The sequence below is a fragment of the Petaurus breviceps genome, unplaced genomic scaffold (assembly GCF_028583685.1).
Source record: "Petaurus breviceps papuanus isolate PSGF00001 unplaced genomic scaffold, PetGlider_PUasm1.0 77, whole genome shotgun sequence".
Classification (NCBI taxonomy): Eukaryota; Metazoa; Chordata; class Mammalia; order Diprotodontia; family Petauridae; genus Petaurus; species Petaurus breviceps.
Window position 1 is genome coordinate 4,531,382 of NW_027186492.1, and position 22,190 is coordinate 4,553,571.

The 22,190-nt window shown below is 37.9% G+C and overlaps 1 protein-coding gene across 17 annotated transcripts in view; it reads left to right on the forward strand.

Annotated features, from left to right (window-relative positions):
- Positions 1–22,190, forward strand: part of MGA (MAX dimerization protein MGA) — a 256,974-nt gene that overhangs the window by 222,196 nt on the left and 12,588 nt on the right. For 8 of the 17 annotated variants that reach the window (XM_069105789.1, XM_069105790.1, XM_069105788.1 and 5 more), the window contains 8 exons: positions 2,139–2,211; positions 4,215–4,735; positions 7,161–7,455; positions 8,432–9,061; positions 14,105–14,398; positions 14,903–16,503; positions 19,937–20,064; positions 21,806–21,857. In XM_069105789.1, coding sequence (XP_068961890.1) covers positions 2,139–2,211; positions 4,215–4,735; positions 7,161–7,455; positions 8,432–9,061; positions 14,105–14,398; positions 14,903–16,503; positions 19,937–20,064; positions 21,806–21,857 — 3,594 coding nt within the window. Of the gene's footprint in view, positions 1–2,138; positions 2,212–4,214; positions 5,012–7,160; positions 7,456–8,431; positions 9,062–14,104; positions 14,399–14,902; positions 16,504–19,936; positions 20,065–21,805; positions 21,858–22,190 lie in introns of those variants that run through there. The other 9 variants (XM_069105794.1, XM_069105797.1, XM_069105798.1 and 6 more) reach the window with 9 other exon arrangements.

Sequence of the window (22,190 nt, forward strand, 5' to 3'; positions counted from 1 at the left end):
TAGTAGGTCTGTATCCAAAGAGATTTAAAAATAAAAAAGGAAAAGGGACATACATACATATGTATGTGTGTGTGTATAAATATTTGTAGCACTTCTTTTCATGATAGCAAAGAATTGGAAATTGAAGGGATTCCCATCAATTGGGGAATGGCTGAACAAAGTATGACATATTGTGATGGAATACTGTTGTGCTATAAGAAATGACAAGCAGGATGGTTTCAGAAAAATGTGGAAAGACTTACACGAATTTATTGCAAATTGAAATGTGCAGAGCCGCGAGAACATTGTACAGAGTAACGGCAATATTGTATGATGATCAACTGTAAATGACTAGCTTTTTGAAGAACTCATGATAAAAAAAAAAGTCATCTACCTCCAAAGAAAGAATGATGGTATCTGAATGCAGGTTGAAGCATATATACTTTTTAAAAGTTTTATTATTCTTGAGTTCATTTTTTGTCTGTGTTTTCTTTCACAACATACCTGATATGCAAATATGTTTTGCATTACTGGACATATATAACCTATATCAAATTACTTGCCTTCTCAATGAGGGGGGAAGGGAGGGAGATAATTTGGAACTCAATTTTTTTTATTATTATTATTTTTAATTTATTTAGGATTTTGTTTTTTCCCCAGTTACATGTAAAAACTATTTTTGACATTTGTTTTTAAAACTTTGAGTTTCAAATTCTCTCCCTTCTTCCCTTCCTCATTGAGAAGGCAAGCCATTTGATATAGGTTATACATGTGTAGTCATGTAAAACATTTCCATAATAGTCATGTTGTGAAAGAGAACATAAACCAAAAAAATCCCAAAACCCTAGAAAAATTAAGAAAGCAAAAACACTATGCTTCAATCTGTATTCAGACACCATGCATTCTTTCTATGGGGATGGATAGCTTTTTTCATTCTAAGTCATTTATTGCTGATCATCTTACAATATTGTTGTGGAACTCAGGGAAAGTTATGAAAAAGAATGTTAAAAAATCTTTACTTGTAATTGGAAAAAATAAAATATTAAAAAAGAATACTGTTGCAAGCAATAAGAAAGATAGGGCCTGTCTTCAGAGTACTTACATTCTAATGGGAGAAGATAACACAATCAAGAGAGCCAAAAAGGGAGGGCCGGGTATGAGGAGCATGTTAAATACCTGTCCAGGGGCATGGCATTGAAGTCCAGAAAATCAGAAAAAAATCCCAGAGAGAAATGAAGGTTACCTTAGACCAGGGGTGGGGAACCTGCAGCCTCAAGACCACATGTGACCTTATAAGTCCTTGAATGTGGCCTTTTGACTGAGTCCCAAGTTTTACAGAACAAATCCTTTTTTTTAAAGGGGATTTATTCTGTGAGGTTTAAATTCAGTTAAACAATCGCACTTGAGGACCCAGAAGGCCACGTGTGGGCTCAAGGCCATAGGGTTCCCATTCCCTGGCTGGACCTCTCTTCAAAATGGGAACTCTGTAAGAACTTGCCAGGGGGAAAAGAGATTCAGCATGGTGGAAGGATATTTTCAGGATGAGGAGACTTCACTGTACTCATGGTGTGTATTATTTCTTGGCTCTGCTGGTTATTTATCCTGATTGAGCCTTGTTCACAAGTAATTTGGGGGTGGAGGTGAAGATGCTCATTGGAAGGAGTCTTTGTATTTTAAGTTATGAAGTTTCGCCTTATTCAGCATTTGTCTTATTTTGGTAAATCAGCCTATATATGGTTATAAGTCCTATTTCTGAGACTTTTGTGTTGGAGACCTTTGCAGAAAGCAGTGAATTATTCCTCTCTCTTCTCAGTCATATGATCCTTCATCCACTTTAGTCTTGCAAAAATATTTAGAGTAGGGGCGGCTAGGTGGCATAGTGATAGTGTGCTGGCCCTGAAGTCAGGAAGACCTTAGTTCAAATCCGGCCTCAGACACTTAACACAAAAACTACCTGTGTGATGTTGGGCAAGTCACTTAACCCCAGTTGCCCTACCTTACTCCCTCCAAAAAGGAAAAAATATATTTAGAGTACCTGTATGCTGCTTTGCAGTGACAGAAATGTGCTGAAATGTAGTTTTTCCAGTCTGTTATGTACTTTGTAGATGCTATGTAAATTTACTCAGTTGAACTGTTTCTTTTTCTCTTATCTCTTATAGGAACATGATTCTGAGCATCAACCCATGAAGCAGAATACTTATGAAATGGAGAAGGATATTGATAAATCAGGAGGTAAAAACTAAAACTTGCTCTTATAGTATAATTGCCTTAAGTTGCAGTTAAATAAGTAATCCAGTTCTCTGAAACCAGACTTCATCTAAGAATAAATGAACTAAGTTAAAATTATTAGTGGGGGAGCTAGGTAGTGCAGTGAATAGAGCACAAGCCCTGGAGTCAGGAGGACCTGAGTTCAAATGTGACCTAAGACACAACACTTAATAGCTGTGTGACCTTGGGCAAGTCACTTAATCCCATTGCCCTGCCTTCCCCCCTCCAAAAAGCAAAAGCAAAAAAAAATTAGTGGGTTTCTTTTTAAAATGGCAACTTTTATTGAAATCCTTCCCTCCCCTCCCCCCTTTTTGGAGGGCAATTGGGATTAAATGACTTGCCCAAGGTCACACGGCTAGTGTTTGTGTTAAATGTCTGAGGCTGGATTTGAACTCAGGCCCTCCTGACTCCAGCGTTGGCACTGTGCCACCTAGCCACCCCAATATTCTTTGTTTTCATGTTACTTTAATTCCTCAATGAATCTCTTAGATCACAACAGTAGTTATCCATAATTATAGAGAATAAAAAATAGAAAAAAATAACAAAAACCAGTTTAGCAAAATTTAAGCAACGCATCAGCCAAGTTCTTGATACTCTATGTTCTTCACTTATTGTCCCTTTTATTCAATTTCAATTTTTTCTGTTCTTTTCATTTACATTGTTGTAGTCATTATGTATGTTTTTCTGGTAGTGCTTACGTCAGTTTACATTGGTTTATATAATGCTTCACATGCTTCTCTGTATTCTTCATATTCATCATTTTTTTTTAAAGCAATCGGGGTTAAGTAACTTGCTCAAGGTTACACGGCCAGTTATTTCTGGGTGTTGTGCTAAGTATCTGAGCCTGGATTTGATCCCAGGTCATCCCAACACTGGGGCTGGTGCTCTTACTTACTGAGCCACCTGGCCACCCCCTATGTTCATTATTTCTTAGTGTAATACTAATCAGTTAATTCACTTAACTACAATTTTTTAAGCCGTTCCCCTGTAGATGGAAATTTACTTTGTTTCCATTTCTTTTCTCCTACAGAAGTAAGTATTCAGGTATTTTTCAATTATAACCTTTTCTTCCTCCAGTGGTGAAACAGTTTTTTCAGGGGGGATACCAGAAAGATTTAGAGTACACTTCTTGTGGGTCTGGCTGCGAGGAAAAACATTCTTCTCCATTTGATTTTTTTCCACCCTTTCCTGGACATAGGTACTTTGTCTATAGGAGCTTGTTTCCTCAGGGATGAGGAAGAAAGGGTGTATCTTGGAGTAGGTGTGAAGGAAAGAGAAGTGACTTGGGTTTTCTTATTTCCGTTAGAGATAGCTATCAGAATACCTAAATGGTCATGAGACAGTAGACTGGAATTTGTTGGGTAGTTGCTTATTAAAATCTACCTCTCTTTATTGTACACTAATAACTATATAGCAGATGAAGTGGAGGCTGGTGAGGAGGTGGAGATGCAGGAATCTTATGTAGAAGCAATCTCAGAACTTGCATTAGGAACCTTTGAAGGTAGAATATGCAGCTTGTTTCCATAACAACATCTTTTTTTATCTGAAAGACTAGTCAGACTCTTCATATGTTAAATGGCTAAATGTTTTGTTCATGCTTGATTTGCATTTATGAATGGTGGAATATGACAAAAGCTTAGCCTTGTTTACAGACCTGGCAAGAAAACTCTTTGTAATGTAGGATTTTCATAAAAATTTGGTTTACACAATTTTACAGGCTTAACATTTTTACACAGTGGGGTAATGAAAGTTTTTCTTTCTTCCTGGATCCTATCCTTGAGAAAGGGAATGCCTATCCTCCTAAAATGGAAAATTGTGAGACTGACACGACCAGTTTTAAAGCCACATAGATGAAATATACAATGTTATGTTTGCAAGATGCTTTTCTGAACTGTTAGAGAAAATATGAATTGATCACAGTTTAACCTCAAGATAGTTTTATAAAACTTATTTTAATTTTTTGTCAGAAAAAAGCTGGAGGTCCTCCTGCAATGAAGGGGAATCATCTTCTACCTCCTACATGCATCAGACTTCCCCTGGTGGGCCCACCAAACTGATAGAGATCATCTCGGACTGTAATTGGGAGGAAGATCGAAACAAGATCTTGAGCATTCTGTCCCAGCACATCAATAGCAACATGCCACCACAATCTCTCAAGGTGGGCAGCTTCATAATTGAGTTGGCTTCTCAGAGAAAGAGTCGGGGTGAAAAGAACCCTCCTATTTATTCTTCTCGGGTGAAAATATCTATGCCATCATGCCAAGATCAGGATGATACAGCTGAAAATTCTGACTCAGAGACTCCTGATGGTTCACCATCACACAGAAAAGTGGATGATACCACCTTTGAACAGACAAATGCCCTAGAAGCACTGAGGGAAAAATTACATGGAGGCAAAGCTCTCCCTTTCTATGCTGGACTTTCTCCTGCAGGGAAGCTAGTGGCGTATAAACAAAAACCCAGTTCAAGGACATCAGGACTAATAGAGGTGAGAACTATCTTTAATCTGTCTATAACACTTGCTACTTAACATGGAAAAATAAATATGCTTTTATGACCCTTTGTGGTCCTAATTTTCATATCTGGTAGCTGGGTGGTAAAGAATCACATCTTTCATAAATGAGGAAAGCCAGGCCTCAACTAGAAGAATGAATTGACCAAAATCACAGTGGAAGCCAGTAACAAAGCCAGGAATAGCTGTAGAGGTAGATGCCTTGTCTGTGTATTAGGTTGCATTTTCTTTTTGATTTTCCCATGAACTTCTTACTACTAACAATCTTAATATGAGTGTCATTTGTGTACTGTAATATTTATCATTGGTAATAGTCAATTATTAATCCACCTTTAGGATGGGGAATTTTATACTTTGATATACTCATTCCTAGATTGGAAATACATGCACGCATGTTTTTTGATATTTAGCTTTTTGTTTTTCCTATGGTTTCATAAACCACAAGAAGATGGACATTTTCTAATAGTTTTATAAGTTGCTCATGTATCATCCTGGTTTCTTAGGATCACAGGATTACCTACCCTAGTATCATTAAGAACATTTTTTGGGATATTGTTAACGGCCCTAATTCACCCATCTTATCCATTGTAAAGTCAATTAGACCAGACTTTGTTTTAGAAAAACTTAAGAGATGGAAAATTTTCTAAATAGAAACTGAAGCCCTAATCACAGGGCTATTTTTTCCTCAATATAGCTAGTTGCTACTCATCTTGTGAAAGAACATGTTTGCTATAGGCCATCTTGATGGCCTGACTGTTCTAGTTTTTGTGACATACATGAGTAAAAGCATAGCCTGTAAATAAAAGCATCCCTTGCCTAATATTGATTGCTTTTACAAAAATAGATTGTTAGGTGAAATAGGCAATTAGTTCCATAGGAGCAAGATTCTGCAAGGTCACTTTAGACTTTCATAACTTTATGGTAAGGTTTTGTTATAACTCATTAATTATGTTTCTGAGAAACATTTTGGATCAACATCAGTGTTATGTAGGATATACCTGTGAAAACTTAAAAATTTTGGGATATTGAGTTATCTGAGTGCTTTATATCCACATTTATTAACCAACCTTTTTTCAGGAAGTGTCTCAAAAGAGAAATTGAGCCTTCCCTTTTACACTAATGATTTTACAGATGGATAAATTTGAAGCAAAATGATCTCTTGTCTAAGGTCTCATGCTGGGAGATCTTTGCCCTGAGAGCTGGTTATAGAAGTCTTTTCTTTCTCTAAGGATCGTTAGGCTATTTTGGGAAGCCAGCTCACTTTAAGCAGGTCATCAGGCCAGTATTATCTGTACTTTTGAAGTTGCTAAACGGTCTTCAGGAGATGTCCTTAAGGAACATCCTAAAAAGTTACTTTCAGGTTCACAGTGAGAAAGAAAAATCTCATTCTTTGCACTAAATTTGGTCTTTGCTGATCTTACTGTTTCTGGGACTAACCCAGATTATTTATGTCAGTTGTCAGAATCTTTAGGACAGGGCATTTTCTTAGTTCTTATTTTTTCTTCACTCATTTCTGTTACTCATTATATTTTGATAAAAGGACAGGAGTTATTTCCCTCAACTTTATAAGTGGAAAAATGGAGGCATGAAAATAGTGCATTTTATTTAGTTACTTTAAAAAATGATAAACAGTTGAGAGAGATATATTGTTTCTTAACATCTAACTGGATATTTTTTTCTGTGCTATCTGTTATGATGATAACCTATTTCTTTAACCTAAGCAGTAGAGTTCATCATTACTATAGGCCTCTTCTTCTAAACTCTACCTCTACTTACTTACTCCTGCTAGTATGATTTTCAGATGAGCTAGGTAGAATCTCAACCAGTTGTTTTACTTGCTAACCCAGACTTTGTTAAACTTTGAGAAAATGAGGTATCATTTCCAATTTTTGCCAGCTAAAAACTGATTTGACTTAACAACTGAAGCTAATAGAAGGCTTATTAGTTAAAATGAAGTTGAACATAACAGGTAACACAATGAGCCTCAGTAGGACTTTATGGTACTCTCTAAAAGAAACTTTCAGGAGCATAATTCATTTCCCTCTTTCTGGCAATGAAATTATTGATCATAGTTGCTTGTTAGGAAGCAACAATCCGGGTTGATTTGATATCATTTTCCCCCAATTGCAATGCTGAGAAATTAATAGCATCTAAGATTCTCTTTTTCCAAACTACCAAGTGGACACCAGAAATGTTTAGGATATTTTAGATAGCAGTATTCTCTCTCACCCCTTGATGACTCAGATCATCCTGAGTAAAAAGAGTCTAATTTTCCCTTTTTAAATTTGGGGGAAAAAAAGCACACTGAAATAGTTTTTTTTTTTAAGCTGCACTTGTCAAGGGAGGTGAGCTAGCAAGAGAATTTTATTTTTACAGAATTTCTCTTTGCCACTTGTTTCAGGTTAATGGTAAAAGTTACCCGCAGGCTAAGTTGCTATTGGGACAGATGGGGGCATTGCATCCAGCCAGTAGGCTAGCTGCATATATCACAGGCAGGTTGCGACCCTCAGTCCTGGACCTCTCAACCCTCAGTACTGTCATCTCCAAGGTAGCATCCAATGCCAAGGTGGCTGCATCCAGGATACCACGCACCCAGGTTCCTTCGCCATCCACTTCCCAAACGATGTCCTCCAGCACTACGACAGCCTCCACGATGACAACTCTGAAGGCATTCGTCCCAGCACAGAGGCCAATTGGTAAGTATAACTCATTTGTCTTTCTGTGTGGTTTGTAGCTAAGTACTTGAAGGTTAGGTATAAATAGAGAAGTTACAGAGATTAGGAGCAAGAATTCAGTGTTGTTCTTGATGTCTATTTTACATAATATTTTTCCTTTTTATGGTTCTCTTAAGGAGTATTATTTTTGGCAATTGCTTGACCTACAGCAACATATAATTTGAATTTTTTCTAGAGATCGTGAGCTGAACTTAGCAATTAGGAACTACCCTTTTTACAGGTTGTTTGCAGATCTTTTGGATTGCTAGGAATATTAGATTCAGCAATGTTCTGTTAGACTCAGACATTAATAGTAGTGCTGATTTCTATAATACATTGAGATTTCTGAATTGGCCAGAAGTTGGAGTTGTGCCAAGGAAGATGTGTTGTGTTTCTTGACAGATCTCATTTTCACTTATTAAGGAATAGCTTTAACTGATATTAAAAATACAGTCTTTTCCTGCCCTTTTCTCAAAGAAGAATATATGCATAATTCAGGAATATGAAGGATTCTGGTTCTGACATTCAAGAGTAAGGCAGTGAGGGAGGTGGAGGTGCTGGGAGAGGAGGAAGATGGTGAAAAAAATCTGACATAAGAGTTATAAGAGAAATCCCTGAAGTTCTCATGCTGTATCTATTCCACGTAATAAGATTGTGTGCTGCTTTATGTTGTTTTTCTAGTGTTACAACAACCTGAGTCTTTTACATGACCAGAAAAAATAAGTTAATTAGGCAGACTGAAAAAAAGCCCTATTCTCTGAGTAGTGCAAGGGGGTTGGACATCAAAAGAGAATTACATTAATCTTTCATGGGTGGAAATTGGCACGTATGATGCAGGTAGGTGGTACCTGTAAGAAAATTGACCCAACAATGTATAAGAAATGTTAACAAACACAGTCACTCAGAGGGTGTATGGGAGCCTGTTGAAATTTTTTCACCTGCAAATTTTTATTTGCAGCAGTTCGACCCTCTCCTGGTGGTGTGTTCACACAGTTTGTGATGAGTAAAGTTGGAGCCCTGCAACAGAAGATACCTGGCGTTAGCACACCCCAACCCCTAACAGGGCCACAGAAGTTCAGTATCAGGCCTTCTCCAGTAATGGTCGTCACACCTGTGGTTTCTTCCAAGCCATCTCAGGTGTGCAACCTTGTGACGGAACCAGTCACTACCACCACCCCTCAAGTATCTTTAGAAAGTATTACTACTGTGACATCTCCTGTGACTGCTGTTTCCAGCTTGGGAACTAAAGAAACTACTCATTCTCCTTCTGGCACCACCTCTGCAGGGACTGTTGAGATCTCTGAAACTAGCATCAGCACCCCTTTTACACCCACCCTGCCTTCAACCACTGTGAACATTACCAAAGCTACTGGGATAGCTGCCCCTATAACTACCATTGCTTTACCTAAGTCTGTAGTATCTTCACCAACCATCACTCTTCCTGTTGCTTCCACTGCCTCCACCTCTGTAGTCATAGTGACCACAGCTGCATCTTCCTCCGTGGTGAACACACCAACTTCATGTCTTGGCTCTGTTCCTATTATACTGTCAGGAATTAATGCAAGTCCACCAGTGAGCCAGAGACCAGGTAAGGCCTAGATGCTATTAGCTGATTTACTGTATAAATGTTTTCATCACTTTTGTGGTTTGATTATAAGAGGATTTTAGATATGACAAGGGAGAAAGTACAGAAAATGGAGGCCTTTAATAGGAGGGAAACCCCACAAACTCATATCGAATGCTTGTATGTGACTCAAGGCAGTAAATGATAGGATGTTTGAACTTGTACTTGTTGATTTGGTCAAATGAATTTTTAATGGGAATTTCTTGTTTTCTTTTTTAATCAAATGCTTTATTAATGTCCAGTTTACATCATTCATTTCTGCAAGACTTTGAGTTACAAATTTTCTCCCCGTTTTTCCCCTGTCCACCAGCCCAAAATAGCGATCACACTGGATATCCCCTCCTCCAATCTGCTCTCTCCCATACCCCCTCCAACTTTCCAGTAGGGCACGGTGAATCTCTGTGCCCCAGTGCCTGTATATCTTATTTCCCATTTACGTGTAAAATAATATTGATAATAGTGTATGTGTGTGTATGTATATATATATTTTTTTAAACATAAAACTTTGAATTCCAGATTCCTTCCCTTCCTCCTTTGTCACCCACCCTTAACTGGGAAGATAAGCAATTCAATATAAGGTTGTACATATGTAGCTATGCAAAACATTTCCATAGTAGATATATTGTAAAAGACTATTTCCCTCCCTCCTATCCCACCTCCCACTTGTTCTATTCTTTACTTTGATCCTGTCCCTTTTCAAAAGTGGGTGCTTCCAACTTCCCTCCCCACCCCCCCCAGCCTGCCCTCCCTTCCATCATCCCCCCTCTCATCCCCTTCCCCCCTACTCTCCTGTAGGGTGAGGTACTGTATTTAGTGTGTATGTCATTCCCTCCCTAAGCCAAATTCAATGAGAATAAGGTTGACCCATTCCCTTTTGCCTTCCTGTTCTTGCCTCCATTGTAACCATTTTCCCTTACCTCTTCTATATGAGATAGTTTACCTCAATCTGTCTCTCCCCATCTCCTCTCATTATATTCCTCTCTCATCTCTTAAATTCACCTTTTATGCATCATCCCTACCCATTAAACTGGTCCTGTGCCCTCTATCCATTATACCTGTACACATATATACACACATTCTCATATGTATTTTATATGCTCATATACCCTTCTATATAGACCTGTATGTGTATATACACATTTCTATTCCCTTCAATTATTCTCATACTGAGAAAAGTTTCATAAGTTATAATTATTTTTTTTCCATGTAGGCATGTAAATAGTTCAACTTTGATAAGTTCCATATCATTTTTTTTTCCCTGTTTACCTTCTCATGCTTCTCTTGCTTCTTGTATCTGAATGTCAAAATTTTTTTTTGCCTTTTGGAGGGCAATTGGGGTTAAGTAACTTGCCCAAGGTTACATGGCTAGTTTTTTTGTGTGGGTGTTAAGTGTCTGAGGCCAGAACTGAACTCGGGTCCTCCTGACTCTAGGGCCTGCGCTTTATTCGCTGTGCCACCTAGCCGCCCCAGAAATGTCAGATTTTCTACTCAGTTCTGGTTTTTTTCATCAAGAATGCTTGAAAGTCTTTTATTCCACTGAATGACCATATTTTCCCCTGAAACATGATACTCGGTTTTGCTGGGTAGGTGATTCTTGGTTTTAATCCCAGCTCCTTTGACCTCTGGAATATCATATTCCAAGCTCTTTGATCCCTCATTGTAGAAGCTGCCAGATCCTGGGTTATTCTAATTGTGTTTCCACAGTATTGAAATTGTTTCTTCCTGGCTGCTTGTAATATTTTCTCCTTGATTTGGGAATTCTGGAACCTGGCTATACTATTCATAGGAGTTTTCTTTTTGGGATCTTTTTCAGGAGGTGATCAGTGGATTCTTTCAACCTCTATTTTGCCCTCTGGTTCTAAAACATCAGGGCAGTTTTCCTTGAGAATATCTTGAAGGATGATTTCTAGGTTCTTTCTTTGATCATGGCTTTCAGGTAGTCCAATAATTTTTAAATTATCTCTCCTGGATCTGTTTTCTAGGTCAATGGTTTTCCCAATGAGATATTTCACATTGCCTTCTATTTTTTCATTTGTTTGGATCTGCTTAATAGTATCTTGATTTCTCATATAGTCACTAACTTCCATTTGCTCCAATCTAATTCTGAAGGAATGATTCTCTTCAGTGGGCTTTTGAGATTCTTTTTCCATCTGGCAAATTCAACTTTTTAAGGCATTCTTCTCATTGGCTTTTTGAGCCTCTTTTGCCATTTGAGTTAGTCTATTTTTTAAGGTGTTGTTTTCTTCAGTCAGGCTGTTGACTCTCATTTCATAATTTTCTTGCATCATTCTCATTTCTCTTCCCAATTTTTCCTCCACTTATTTGGTTTTCAAAATCGATTTCTCTGTTTGCTTTGCTTCCCTTGTTTACTCATGTTGCCACACAATTACTTGACTTTTGGGCTTTTTGCCACAGTAGGACTCTGCCACCAGACAGGAGCTTTCGTCCCAAACTCTGGGGTTTTCTCAGCTGCTGGAGTATTAGATGGGTGCCGTCTCTGAGGTCTCCACATGCTCTGGCAAGCTGGACACACACCCAAGGACCTCCACCCTAGACTGAAATCCAGATCCAAACAGGCTAAAGCAAGAGCTATTACCCCTCAGACTGGTTGCTTGGTCCCCCTACAGTCTGCAGGTCAGGAGCTGAAGCTGCCATGTCGGGGCTGCTGCACAGCCAGGCTCCTCAAGGGCTTTTCTCTCCAGGGGATAAAGGCTGACCACACTCCCAAACTACCGGATCCCACAGTCCACACTGCACTGACCTCTCACTTTGTCCTTAGCATCTGTAGGTTGATAATTCTGGAAACCACCACAGCTGCTGGTGATCTGAAGTCCCTCCAGCTGGAGGCTGGTCAGGCTTGCCCTGGGGCTAAAACCTTGGGCTTGGTGGACTGTGCTGGCTGCTCCCTACGGGCTGTCCTCAGGGGGAGGTTAGCTTCTCTGTGTCATTTTGTGGGTTCTATAGGTTCAAAGTTTGTTCAGAGTCACCTTTTACATGAATTGGAGGTGGTGGGAGCTGGAGCCCAGGGAAGTCCTGTTTCTACTCTGCCATCTTGACTCTGTCCTAGAGCATAGCTCTTAACAAGAAGAGTCAGACTTTCTCTTTTTTTCCATTATTAAATTTTCATCTAAAACATTTAATCAGCAAGTATTTATTAAGGGCTTACTCTGTGCCCAACTGTAGCATGTGATTTGTTTTATTCAGAAGGGGAAATAAGATGGTCAAAGTAAGGGTCTTTGAAAGATGTATATCTTAGGCCTGTTCACACCAGGTCCACTGCTTCTTGTGGTGGCAGTTCTAATTAGTTACTAATTTTTTCCCTTACACTGAGCAAATCTTGTTTTTTAATCTATTGACAATATAGTCCTTCATAGCCCATATTCCTGAAGGTCCACTGAAATATGACTAGCTAAAGGTGTCAGTGATACAAGCAGAACCAGAATATTGGGGTATACTCTTTTTTTTTTTTTTGGGAAGTGGAGTCATTGGTTGAGTGTTTATGGAACCATAAAGCAGTGATGATACAAATTCAGCCACCTACCTCTCCTGTGACTTTCTCCTAGTGAACCTTTCCCAAACATCTAGATTTCCTCTCCTGTTTTCCCCCTTTCCTCCTTGTCCCCCTCCCCCCCCATACATAGAGAAGATAAAACTTTTTATAGGAGAAAAGAAGCTGTACATATAATTTCTTTTCATGGGAATGTTTCAGATTTTGAATAATTTACCAGATTAAAGTGAAATGCCAAGTAAGTAATGCTTAATGATATTTGAAAATTTTTGTAAAATAATTTCTCCTTTGAATTGGCAAAATCACCTTTTTCCTTTCTGTGCAAATTTGTGTTCAGGTTTTAATTAGTGTTTTTTCTTGCCAAAGTAGTTTTGTTTTCTATAATACACAACTTCTTTGATTAATGTAAACTTAAAGTCATAGTTTTTCTTTTATCAGCTTGGATATAATATGTGGAACAAGCAGTTCTGATGTTGGTCATTATTAGTTCTGGCTAATTTAATTCCCTGCCTTATAGTAGTGGGTTAATGTGAATATACTTTTAAGGCAAATGCAAATAGGTTAAACTATTTTTATTTTTATTGATTACGAGGAGTTTTCTCTTCTGCATTGTAGCTAATTACATAACTCCTTTTCTTTCATTTCTTTAGAGCAAATTTTATGTCTAAATTTATCCCATAAGTTTAGATATAAAAATAAAAGTCTTTCCATAATTTGTTTTTAACTCTTTTAATTCACTTGTACTTAAGTATTGTAAAAATCTCTACTGTTTTTTGCTTGTCTTTTAACATCATATTTTACCTTTTCTTGTCCAGCCTCTGTGTAGATTTCATTTCCTTTAGCTCTGTTGTTTCATTTGGATTACCCCTTGGATTCTATTAACAGGTGGAGTCTTCCTTTTTTTCTCCTTCTGAAAATTTCTTAAATATCTTAAAACTTCTGCCCAGTGTTTAATAGATTATGACATCAGACACCTTTTACCACTCAAATTAGTGCCCCTGGTTTCATTTCACATGAATTTGAGCCAAGTGTGTTCCTTGTGATTTTACAACATTGCCAATATGATTCCACAGTGCTGCCAAGCTTCAGGCAGTCCTCCACACAAAGAGCAGTGCAAGTACGAGGGGTTTGAAATTCTAAATTTCCTGCTTACACTCTGAAGAGTACCCAGATTGTATGACTTTGTCGTTCTTTATAAAACAGAATCATTATCCCTTATTGAATTGTCCTTCCTAACAGTAGATGATTCTCCTTTTAAACATTCTAAATTCATTTTTCTGGCATTTTTAAATATAAAATAATACTTGGAAGGCACTTTTTTATAGCATAACAGAACCATAGTTCTGTGATTGGTCTATCCAGAGCTGTAGGATTTTCCCAGTTTCATAATTTAAGTATCTTGACAGGCAATTTGCAGTTGGATTAGAATCAATGGCCTTAATGATTTCTGTTTGGGGAAGGAAGGTTGGGATGCCATGTGTCTATTCCTTGTTTTTCAGAAAATGCTCCTCATATTCCAGTGGCTACATCTCCAGTCTCTCCTAGCCCAGAAAAGCGTGCTGGACCTCGACTACTCTTAATCCCTGTGCAGCAAGGCTCTCCTGGTCTTCGACCTCTCCAAAACATGCAACTTGCTCAGGGTCAGAGGATGCTCTTGCACCCTGTCAGGAGCCCTACTGGAGTGAACCTATTCAGACATCCCAATGGTCAGATTGTCCAGCTTGTTCCTTTGCAGCAGGTGCGGGGCTCTAGTACACAGCCCACCTTACAGCCTGTTATGCTTCGGAACCCAGGTATGGGTGTCATTTCCATAAACTTTTTTTCTCTCACAGGATAATCGTTCGTCCCCATCCTCCTGCCAACCCCTTGCCCCTCTGAAATTGGTTGAATGTAATTAGTGCTGTGTATCTTGTTTGGAGTAGAAAAGCACTTATTAAGTGCTTACTATGTGCTAAAGCAGTATGCTGAGTGCTGGAGGTATATAGGTAGAAAATTAAGGTGGGGGCAGTTAGGTGGCACAGTGGATAGAGCACTGACCTTGGAGTAAGGAGGACTTGAGTTCAGATTCAGCCTTAGACACTAGCCCTAATTACCTGCCCCCCCCCCAAAAAAAAAGAAAGTTAAAATAATCCCTGCTCTCATTTAAAGGAAGTAGCAAATTAAGACACTAGGGATGCAGATTTTGTTATAGTGATTGAAGTGTATGTTCTTTGAATCTTTCAGAAAGTGACATGTTCTGTCCAAGAAAAGAGGCTCTATTTGGGGAATGACAATTTGTCGTTTTGCTTTTCTTGTAGGCTCTGCAGTTGGAATACGTTTACCTGCACCTTCCAAACCTCCTGAAACACCACCTTCTTCTGCCTCTCCTTCAACTTTCTCAACCATGAGTCCCATGATTCAGACTGTTGGTTCTTCTCCACCTATGAATTTAATTACTCAGGCATCATCTGTGCTTTCCACTGTGCCTAGCTTTGTGTCTCAAGCTGGTACCTTGACCTTGAGAATATCTCCTCCTGGAGCAGGCAGCTTTGCAAGTCAAACAGGCTCAGAATCCAAAATAACTTACAGCTCAGGTGGGCAGCCAGTTGGCACAGCTAGTCTCATTCCTCTCCAGTCTGGTAGTTTTGCTTTGTTGCAGCTCCCAGGACAGAAACCAGTTCCCAACTCAATTATTCAGCATGTTGCTTCACTGCAGATGAAGAGAGAGTCTCAAAATCTGGATCAGAAAGATGAAACAACTTCTTTGAAGCAGGACAGTCATAAAAAGACTTTACATTCAGAAGAGGGAGAGGTCACAGAGCCAGAAAATGATTTAAAATTGGAAGCAGAATTACCTGGTAGGACTGAGGCACCTTTGACTGATGTAGTAAAGCAAGACCAAACTACTACTGCTTCTGAAATAGCCCAGAAAGATCTGCAGGAAGGTGGGGGTGGTCCTTCAAATAAAGATCCCCTTTCACAAGAGGACATTTCTGCTGATGTCATATCCTCAGACCACTCCTACATCAGTGGGTCACGGGCAAATGAAAGCAATAAAGAGGCTCATGAAGAGAAAGAGAATTGTAATCTCTCCTGTTCAGAAGAAAAAGTGAATGAGGTTCCAGAAGATAAATTTATTCCCCAAGAAGTCAAAAATAAAGCAGTTCAAACAATGAATAATGTACAGCTGAAAAGTTGTAGTGTTCAGGGAGAGTCTTCTCAGCTGAGAAGTGTAAATGAGGAGCAGAGAGATATAAAGAACCCAGAGGAGAAACTGATGAACAGTGAACTTTCAGCTAGCTCTAAGGAAGACAAATTATCCAGAAGCAAAGTGGTACAAGAGGAGGCAACATCACAGCCTGAAGCAAAAGAGAAGGATTGTGCGACTTCCATAGAGAAAAAAAGTACTACTAGAGAAAGTCAGGAAAACCACCTGAAGGAGAATTTGATCCAGAAGTGTGGTAATATTTCAAGAGAACATGTGCAATCTGGAAATGAGCATTTGACTGAAGGAACTGAGGCAAGTCAGGAAAATCCCAGTGATCTTGGTCAAAAGCAAGGCACTTCTGGCTTATTGGAGGAAAGTGAAATTGCTAAAAGCACCAGAAATGTTAATGTTGAATCCGATACTTGGAACAAGATTCCTAATTCTTCAGCTATTCCTGTTGTTCCTCAAGTGGTTGAAAGAGCCCGAAAAGGGGATAAAGTTGTTCAAGGTCATTTGCTGCTAACAGGAGAGCAAATACAGCAACATCTAAAGCAAAGGAAGAAGGGTGGAAGAACCATTGTTGACCTCCCTTTTTCAGATGTGGAAGAAGATGAGGAAGAGGAGGAGGAAGAAGAGAAAACTGATGATTCTGCTGATGATATGGTTGATGGCATCTCTGACTACCAGAGTGAAGATGTCGAAGAAAAGGTGGTGAGACTCTTTTTGTTTTAACTGCAGAGTTTACAGAATTCAGTAGTTTGATACAGCCAATAGCCTCTTTAGAGGATCACCAAGACATTATTGAAGATTGCTATCTTCAATTAGGTGTTTAGACTTACGTTATAAGTAAATAAATTACTTTTATATTTTTAGTTTTCATATTGCCAGGCAACAAATACAGATTGCTCACCATATTGAGAGCACATTTTTGATACTTATTTGAATATCTTGAAATGGTTGGAAAATATCTTTTGACACTCTTGAGACTTTTTGGTAATAATCATACTAATGAATTATGTTTTTATTTTTTCTAAACCATTATTCTATTTGGTATGATTGAAGTTCAGTACTGTTCTCTATATGAGTCACAGTTTGATATCACAGATATGTTGGTATAGAACCCATCTACTTCCATTTCTATTAAATGAATTATTTTTACACAGGAACATATACTTTTTAAGTATGGAGTAACCATGTTTAGTCTTTTTAACTTAATCTTGCCATAATGCTTTTTTTACCTTCTGTTTTAAAAATAGGTCTTTTAAGTCTCTTGAATTCTTTCTCTTTAATCACCATTCTCTATAACTTAGTGTATTTTTTTAACCATTTTCTTACTAACAGAAATAGCTGCCATAGTGTCAAATTTAGGGGACTGGATGTAGCCTGAGATTTTTCTGAATAACCTTTAGGTATCCACCCAGATCTCCACCATCTCCTCTCATTCTTCTTTTAGCATTGTTAGCTTGTTACCTTAAATATACTCTACTTGAAACTGCTTCATTTGCCCCTTCTCTTTGTTATTTACCCATTCTCTGCTGTCACCTAACTTTTTTGTGTTGACATAACTCTTTATTTTCCTGTTCTCTCATATTTGAACAATAACAAAAACCATACATAATTTCGTGGGGGTGTAGGGAACTAAGCTAAAAATATTTAAGTACTTCAGGAATTTATAATTTTATCAGCATCCGTCCTTAATGCATTGAAGCGGGTTGCAGTCCCTCTGTAACATATAAATGGTCTCTAGAAGTTTCTTGACCAGAAGATTAACCACTATGCAACATGATGATGAGCCTCTCTTAAAGTTGACTGAGTTTCCTCAGACAACAGATGAACAGTCTATCAATAGGCCTGTAATTGAAATTTGTTAAACTTGTTAAGATGTGCCAGAACGCCATAAAACCTGTGAAAACTCTAGGTCACTGTGCCATGGAGATATCAGACTAGGACATTGGTGAAATAAATCATTCAGAATGTGTTTATGCCAATGTCTTATTTTGACTCAGCTGTTTACTATCGCTTAGTCCTCTCCAGTGGATTACAATGAAGTTGAAAGACAGGCTTCTCTAATCTAGTGACCTTGGAGTCTGTGTTATTGGAAATACTAAGCTTTTTGGTTAGTCTTCTATTTTAAGTAGTACTAGATAAAAAAACCAAGAACAATCTGACTTTTAAAACTAATTGTTGTAGCTAGTAACACGGTATAACAACATGTTTGCTCTTTTGGCCAACCTAACAAAACAAACAAAAAAAAGATGCTTTTGCCTGTGTTTATATCTGATGCTCACAATATTTTTGAGCTGACATTTTAGAAGAATGGAAGAATGTGTTGGAAGAATGTGGGTGGCTGTCTTATACCTTCATTCTCTAAATGCATTTCTGGAAGGTATGTCAGCTTGCCCAGTAAAAGACACCCATTTGGTAGATAAAAACCTTCTAGTTTAAATTATATAAGGCATCTAGCACATACCTAGACAACTACCAGATGTTGATTTAGTTGTTAGATTATATCACTGTTCTTTTAGCTTCATGGAGTTCATTGAGTTTGAGAAGTAGTTAGACCTCCTGTATATCCAAGTTGTAAAGGGTTTGAAATAGTCTTTTTAAGAGCAAAAGAGTAGCAATGCCTCTTGGAAGAACTCCATCCCCAGAAGAGTTTTTGGTCTGGGTGGGAGGATTGGTGTTTGATCAGAAAAGGTGCTTAGGTTGAACAGAAAAACAAATCAGTAGTTACTCAGTGATTGTGGAAAACAAATGTTCAGTGACCTTGCTCTTGTCTGTCAAGCATGAAGGAAGAATGTGTCTTCTGTTTCACTCATTAATGGTGGCAAGTTCAGTGGGAATTAGAGAGGGTGTGATGGAATAAATCTCAACAACTTCAGATGCTGTTAGGAGGTACTGTGTAATTTGAGGTATACTCATACCTGACACTTTATAGAGAAGTTTTAAATAAAGTTTCTTTTATTTCTGGTGTGGGAAATAACTATTTTGAAAGCTATTAGTAACATTTGGTTATTTGTACAATTTTATATTAGCAAAGCACTTTCATATTATCTTGTTTGGAGAATCATAACTCTGAGGCAGGAAGTAAAATAATTTTTTCCATTTTGTAGCTGAAGAAACACTTTTCAGGTCAGAGGGTTTAAGTGATTTAACCAATAATACACAGTTAGAAAGTGGCAAAACCAGGATTCGGGTTTTATTTTCTGACTTTTCATCTCATTACACCAAATCTTTTAATATAGATAACACCTTTAGTGATATTAGAATGGTGGTATCATATGCCATTTTAAATAGTGTTGTACATATAGTTTGCTCAGTAAATTCTTATTAATTGACGTATACCATAATATAGTAGATATCCAATATAGAACTTGTTTTGGAATCTGAACTTTTTCAAAAGCAAACCATAGGATTGCAAAATGTGCCAGGTGTTTTATTCTGGTTCTGTAGATACTTTAAGGAAGCCTGTGATATTTTGTGATTGTCCAGTATAGCATTTCACTTTAAACCAATCCTTAATTGGTAGGGCTTTTTTTTTCCTTTAAAAAATCCTTGGGGTGTCCAGGTAGCACAGTGAGTAAGAGCACTGGCCCCAGAGTCGGGATGACTTGGGATCAAATCCGGGCTCTGATACTTAGCACCACACCCAGAAATAACTGGCTGTGTGACCTTGAGCAAGTTACTTAACCCCAATTGCTTTAAAAAAAAAAATCCCGAATCAGACTCTTTCTGTTCTTGTGAGATCTATATAAATTTTTAAGATTACCTTTCACAAAAATTAGCATTGGCATGAGTTAGATAATATAGTCCTTTGAGACTTAGATTTTTATTCAGTCTGAAGATCAGTGCCTGATGTGACATAGCTAATAAGTATCTCTTGTAGGTTGCATTGCAGGCTATCAGGTCTAATCACTTTATTTTCTAGATGAAGAAACTTAGACTTGGGGCAGTTAAGTGACTTGGCTGAAATCTGCAAGTGGTGAGAAGCAGAGTGAGGATTTGAACCAAGGTCTTCTGGCTCCCTGCTGTATTGCATGGTGTTATCAAGCTTAATTTCATGATGGGAGAAATAATATGAAAGCCCCAGATGTGTTCTGTTTCAAGTAGTATATAGCTTACCATTTAAAATTACTTATTTCAGAGTAACTCTATGGATTACACTGAAGAAGAAGAGCAAATAGACATTGAAACTGTTGAGGAATTTTCAGAGAAGATTAATATTGCTCGCTTGAAGGCCACAGCTGCTCATATACGTTCTTCTAAGCAACCGTAAGTTTTTCTCCTTAATTTGTTCTTTAGTAATTTAAATCTAGTGTTATGTTTAGAAACTTTGAGTAAGTGTCCTGGTTCCTTTCTAGCCTCTTAGCTTTGTTCTAGATAATAGATAGAAGAACATGAGTTAAAATTCAAAAGGTACACTCAGTTCCCTTGAAATTACTAAATTAAGAATTTGCTCACTGTGATGTTTATCATTCTCTTTTACAATTACCTAATCTAGTTATTTTAATGACACTTTGTCACTGAGAGAAAATGATTTTAAACATATTAACTGGAAGTCATCATCTGTACTCATCAGAAATAATGTGCAAAATAGTAGTAATCTCCATAAATATCTTTCTTCCCTGGGAAGGGAGATAAATGAATTGTATATAATTAGTCTTATAGCTTAAGGAATTCTACATTAAACTTTGAAATTAATAGTAAATAACATTTTAGACCTCACAACCACAAAATGGAAAAATAGAAACAGTTAGTTAATAGTGCAATTATTGAAAGAAAAGTTGTGGAAAATTGGGATATAAAAGAAAAAACAAAGGCAGGTAAACATGATATTGAGACAAACAAGTAATTAGGCAACAGTTTTTTTTTTTTTAATGAAAAGAAACCATAGAAAAAGAAAAACCATAGGAAAAAAAGAAACCATGGTCTTTCAAAAGTTACAAGTGGTTTTCAGGCACATGCAATGAAGATTTCTTCTTGTGTACCATCTTCCAGGTTAAGCACACCATCTTTTCATACCTATATTTTCATTTTTTGTAGAGTATCTAGCATAAATACTTACTTTATAGGTAGAGAGACTGAACCTTGAATTTCATTGATAAAGGGCACTCCTGAATGTGTCTTCTCTGGCAAGTGTGGACTGAGAATGTTGCCTGAGGTTAAATGATTTACATAGGGTCATACAGCTAGTGCGGATCAGAGAAAAGATTTGAACCCAGGTCTTATTAGCTCCAGGGCCAGCTCTCCATCCCCTACCTTATGGTTCCATCTCATCTCTGTGCAGAAAGTAGGAAGGATAGGATTTGAGATGAGTAGGGAGGGGGAGGGCAGGGCAATTGGGGATAAGTGACTTGCCCAAGGTCACATGGCTAGTAAGTGTTAAGTGTCCAAGGCCGGATTTGAACTCAGGTTCTCCTGACTCCAGACTGGTGCCCTATTCATTGTGCCACCTAGCCGCCCCTTACAAAATCTTTTTCATTGGGCCATATCTTGATAGGGAATAGAGAAAAATAAAAATTTTCCTTATTCTCTTTTAGTTCCCTCTTATCCTCATTAAATGCATTTCAGTAAATGATGTTAAGTATCTTCTATCTATAAGACACTGTGCTAAATTTTAGGTGTTCAGAGACATAAGTAAGAGTCCCTTCCCCCAGTGACCTTACATTGTACTGGTCAGGAATACAATGTCTACACCAATGAGTATAATGCAAACAAAATTTGAGAGAATACATATTAGTGCTGGGAACTTGAGGAGCTAGTAGTTTCTTTTATCTCCAAAACTCTTTATGAGTTGCCTTAAGAGTGGGCATAATTTAAGCATATTGTAAATGTAGTGTAATTTGATATGATTTTGAGGTATATTCAGGCATTTTTCACTCGTATGTAAAGAGGTATGTAGTCATTATGTAAGAGTTGTCAGAGAGCCGACTGTTTCAGTAAAGACTTGTTGTCATATCATAAAATTAGTTATAGGGTGTTGGGAAATGACTCTGTCTATCTATCTTTTCAGGTGCCATAGCCATATTCCTTCAGAAGAGAAAGCACCTGAGAAGAGTCGAAAGGTCTGTTCAAATATGTTTCCTTCCTTTCTTTTCTCCCTCCCTCCCTCCCTTCCTTATTAGTAGAAATGAAGGACCAGGGACATACTGGGTCTTTGTTGAAAGTTTCATTAGCTATTCTCAGTTGAAGGCAGCTTGACCTGCTGGTGTCCTATAAATCCTTTAATTAGATAAGTGTCATGCCATAATAAGTCCTTCCTTTATGTTTTTCCCACAATTGCTGCTTGAAATCTTGGTGAACCTTAACATTCCATTGTAGCCTTCTCACATATTTCAACCCCACTCTTCCCAGCATAGTGATGTACAAATATCATCTCCTCTCCACTCCTCTCCTTC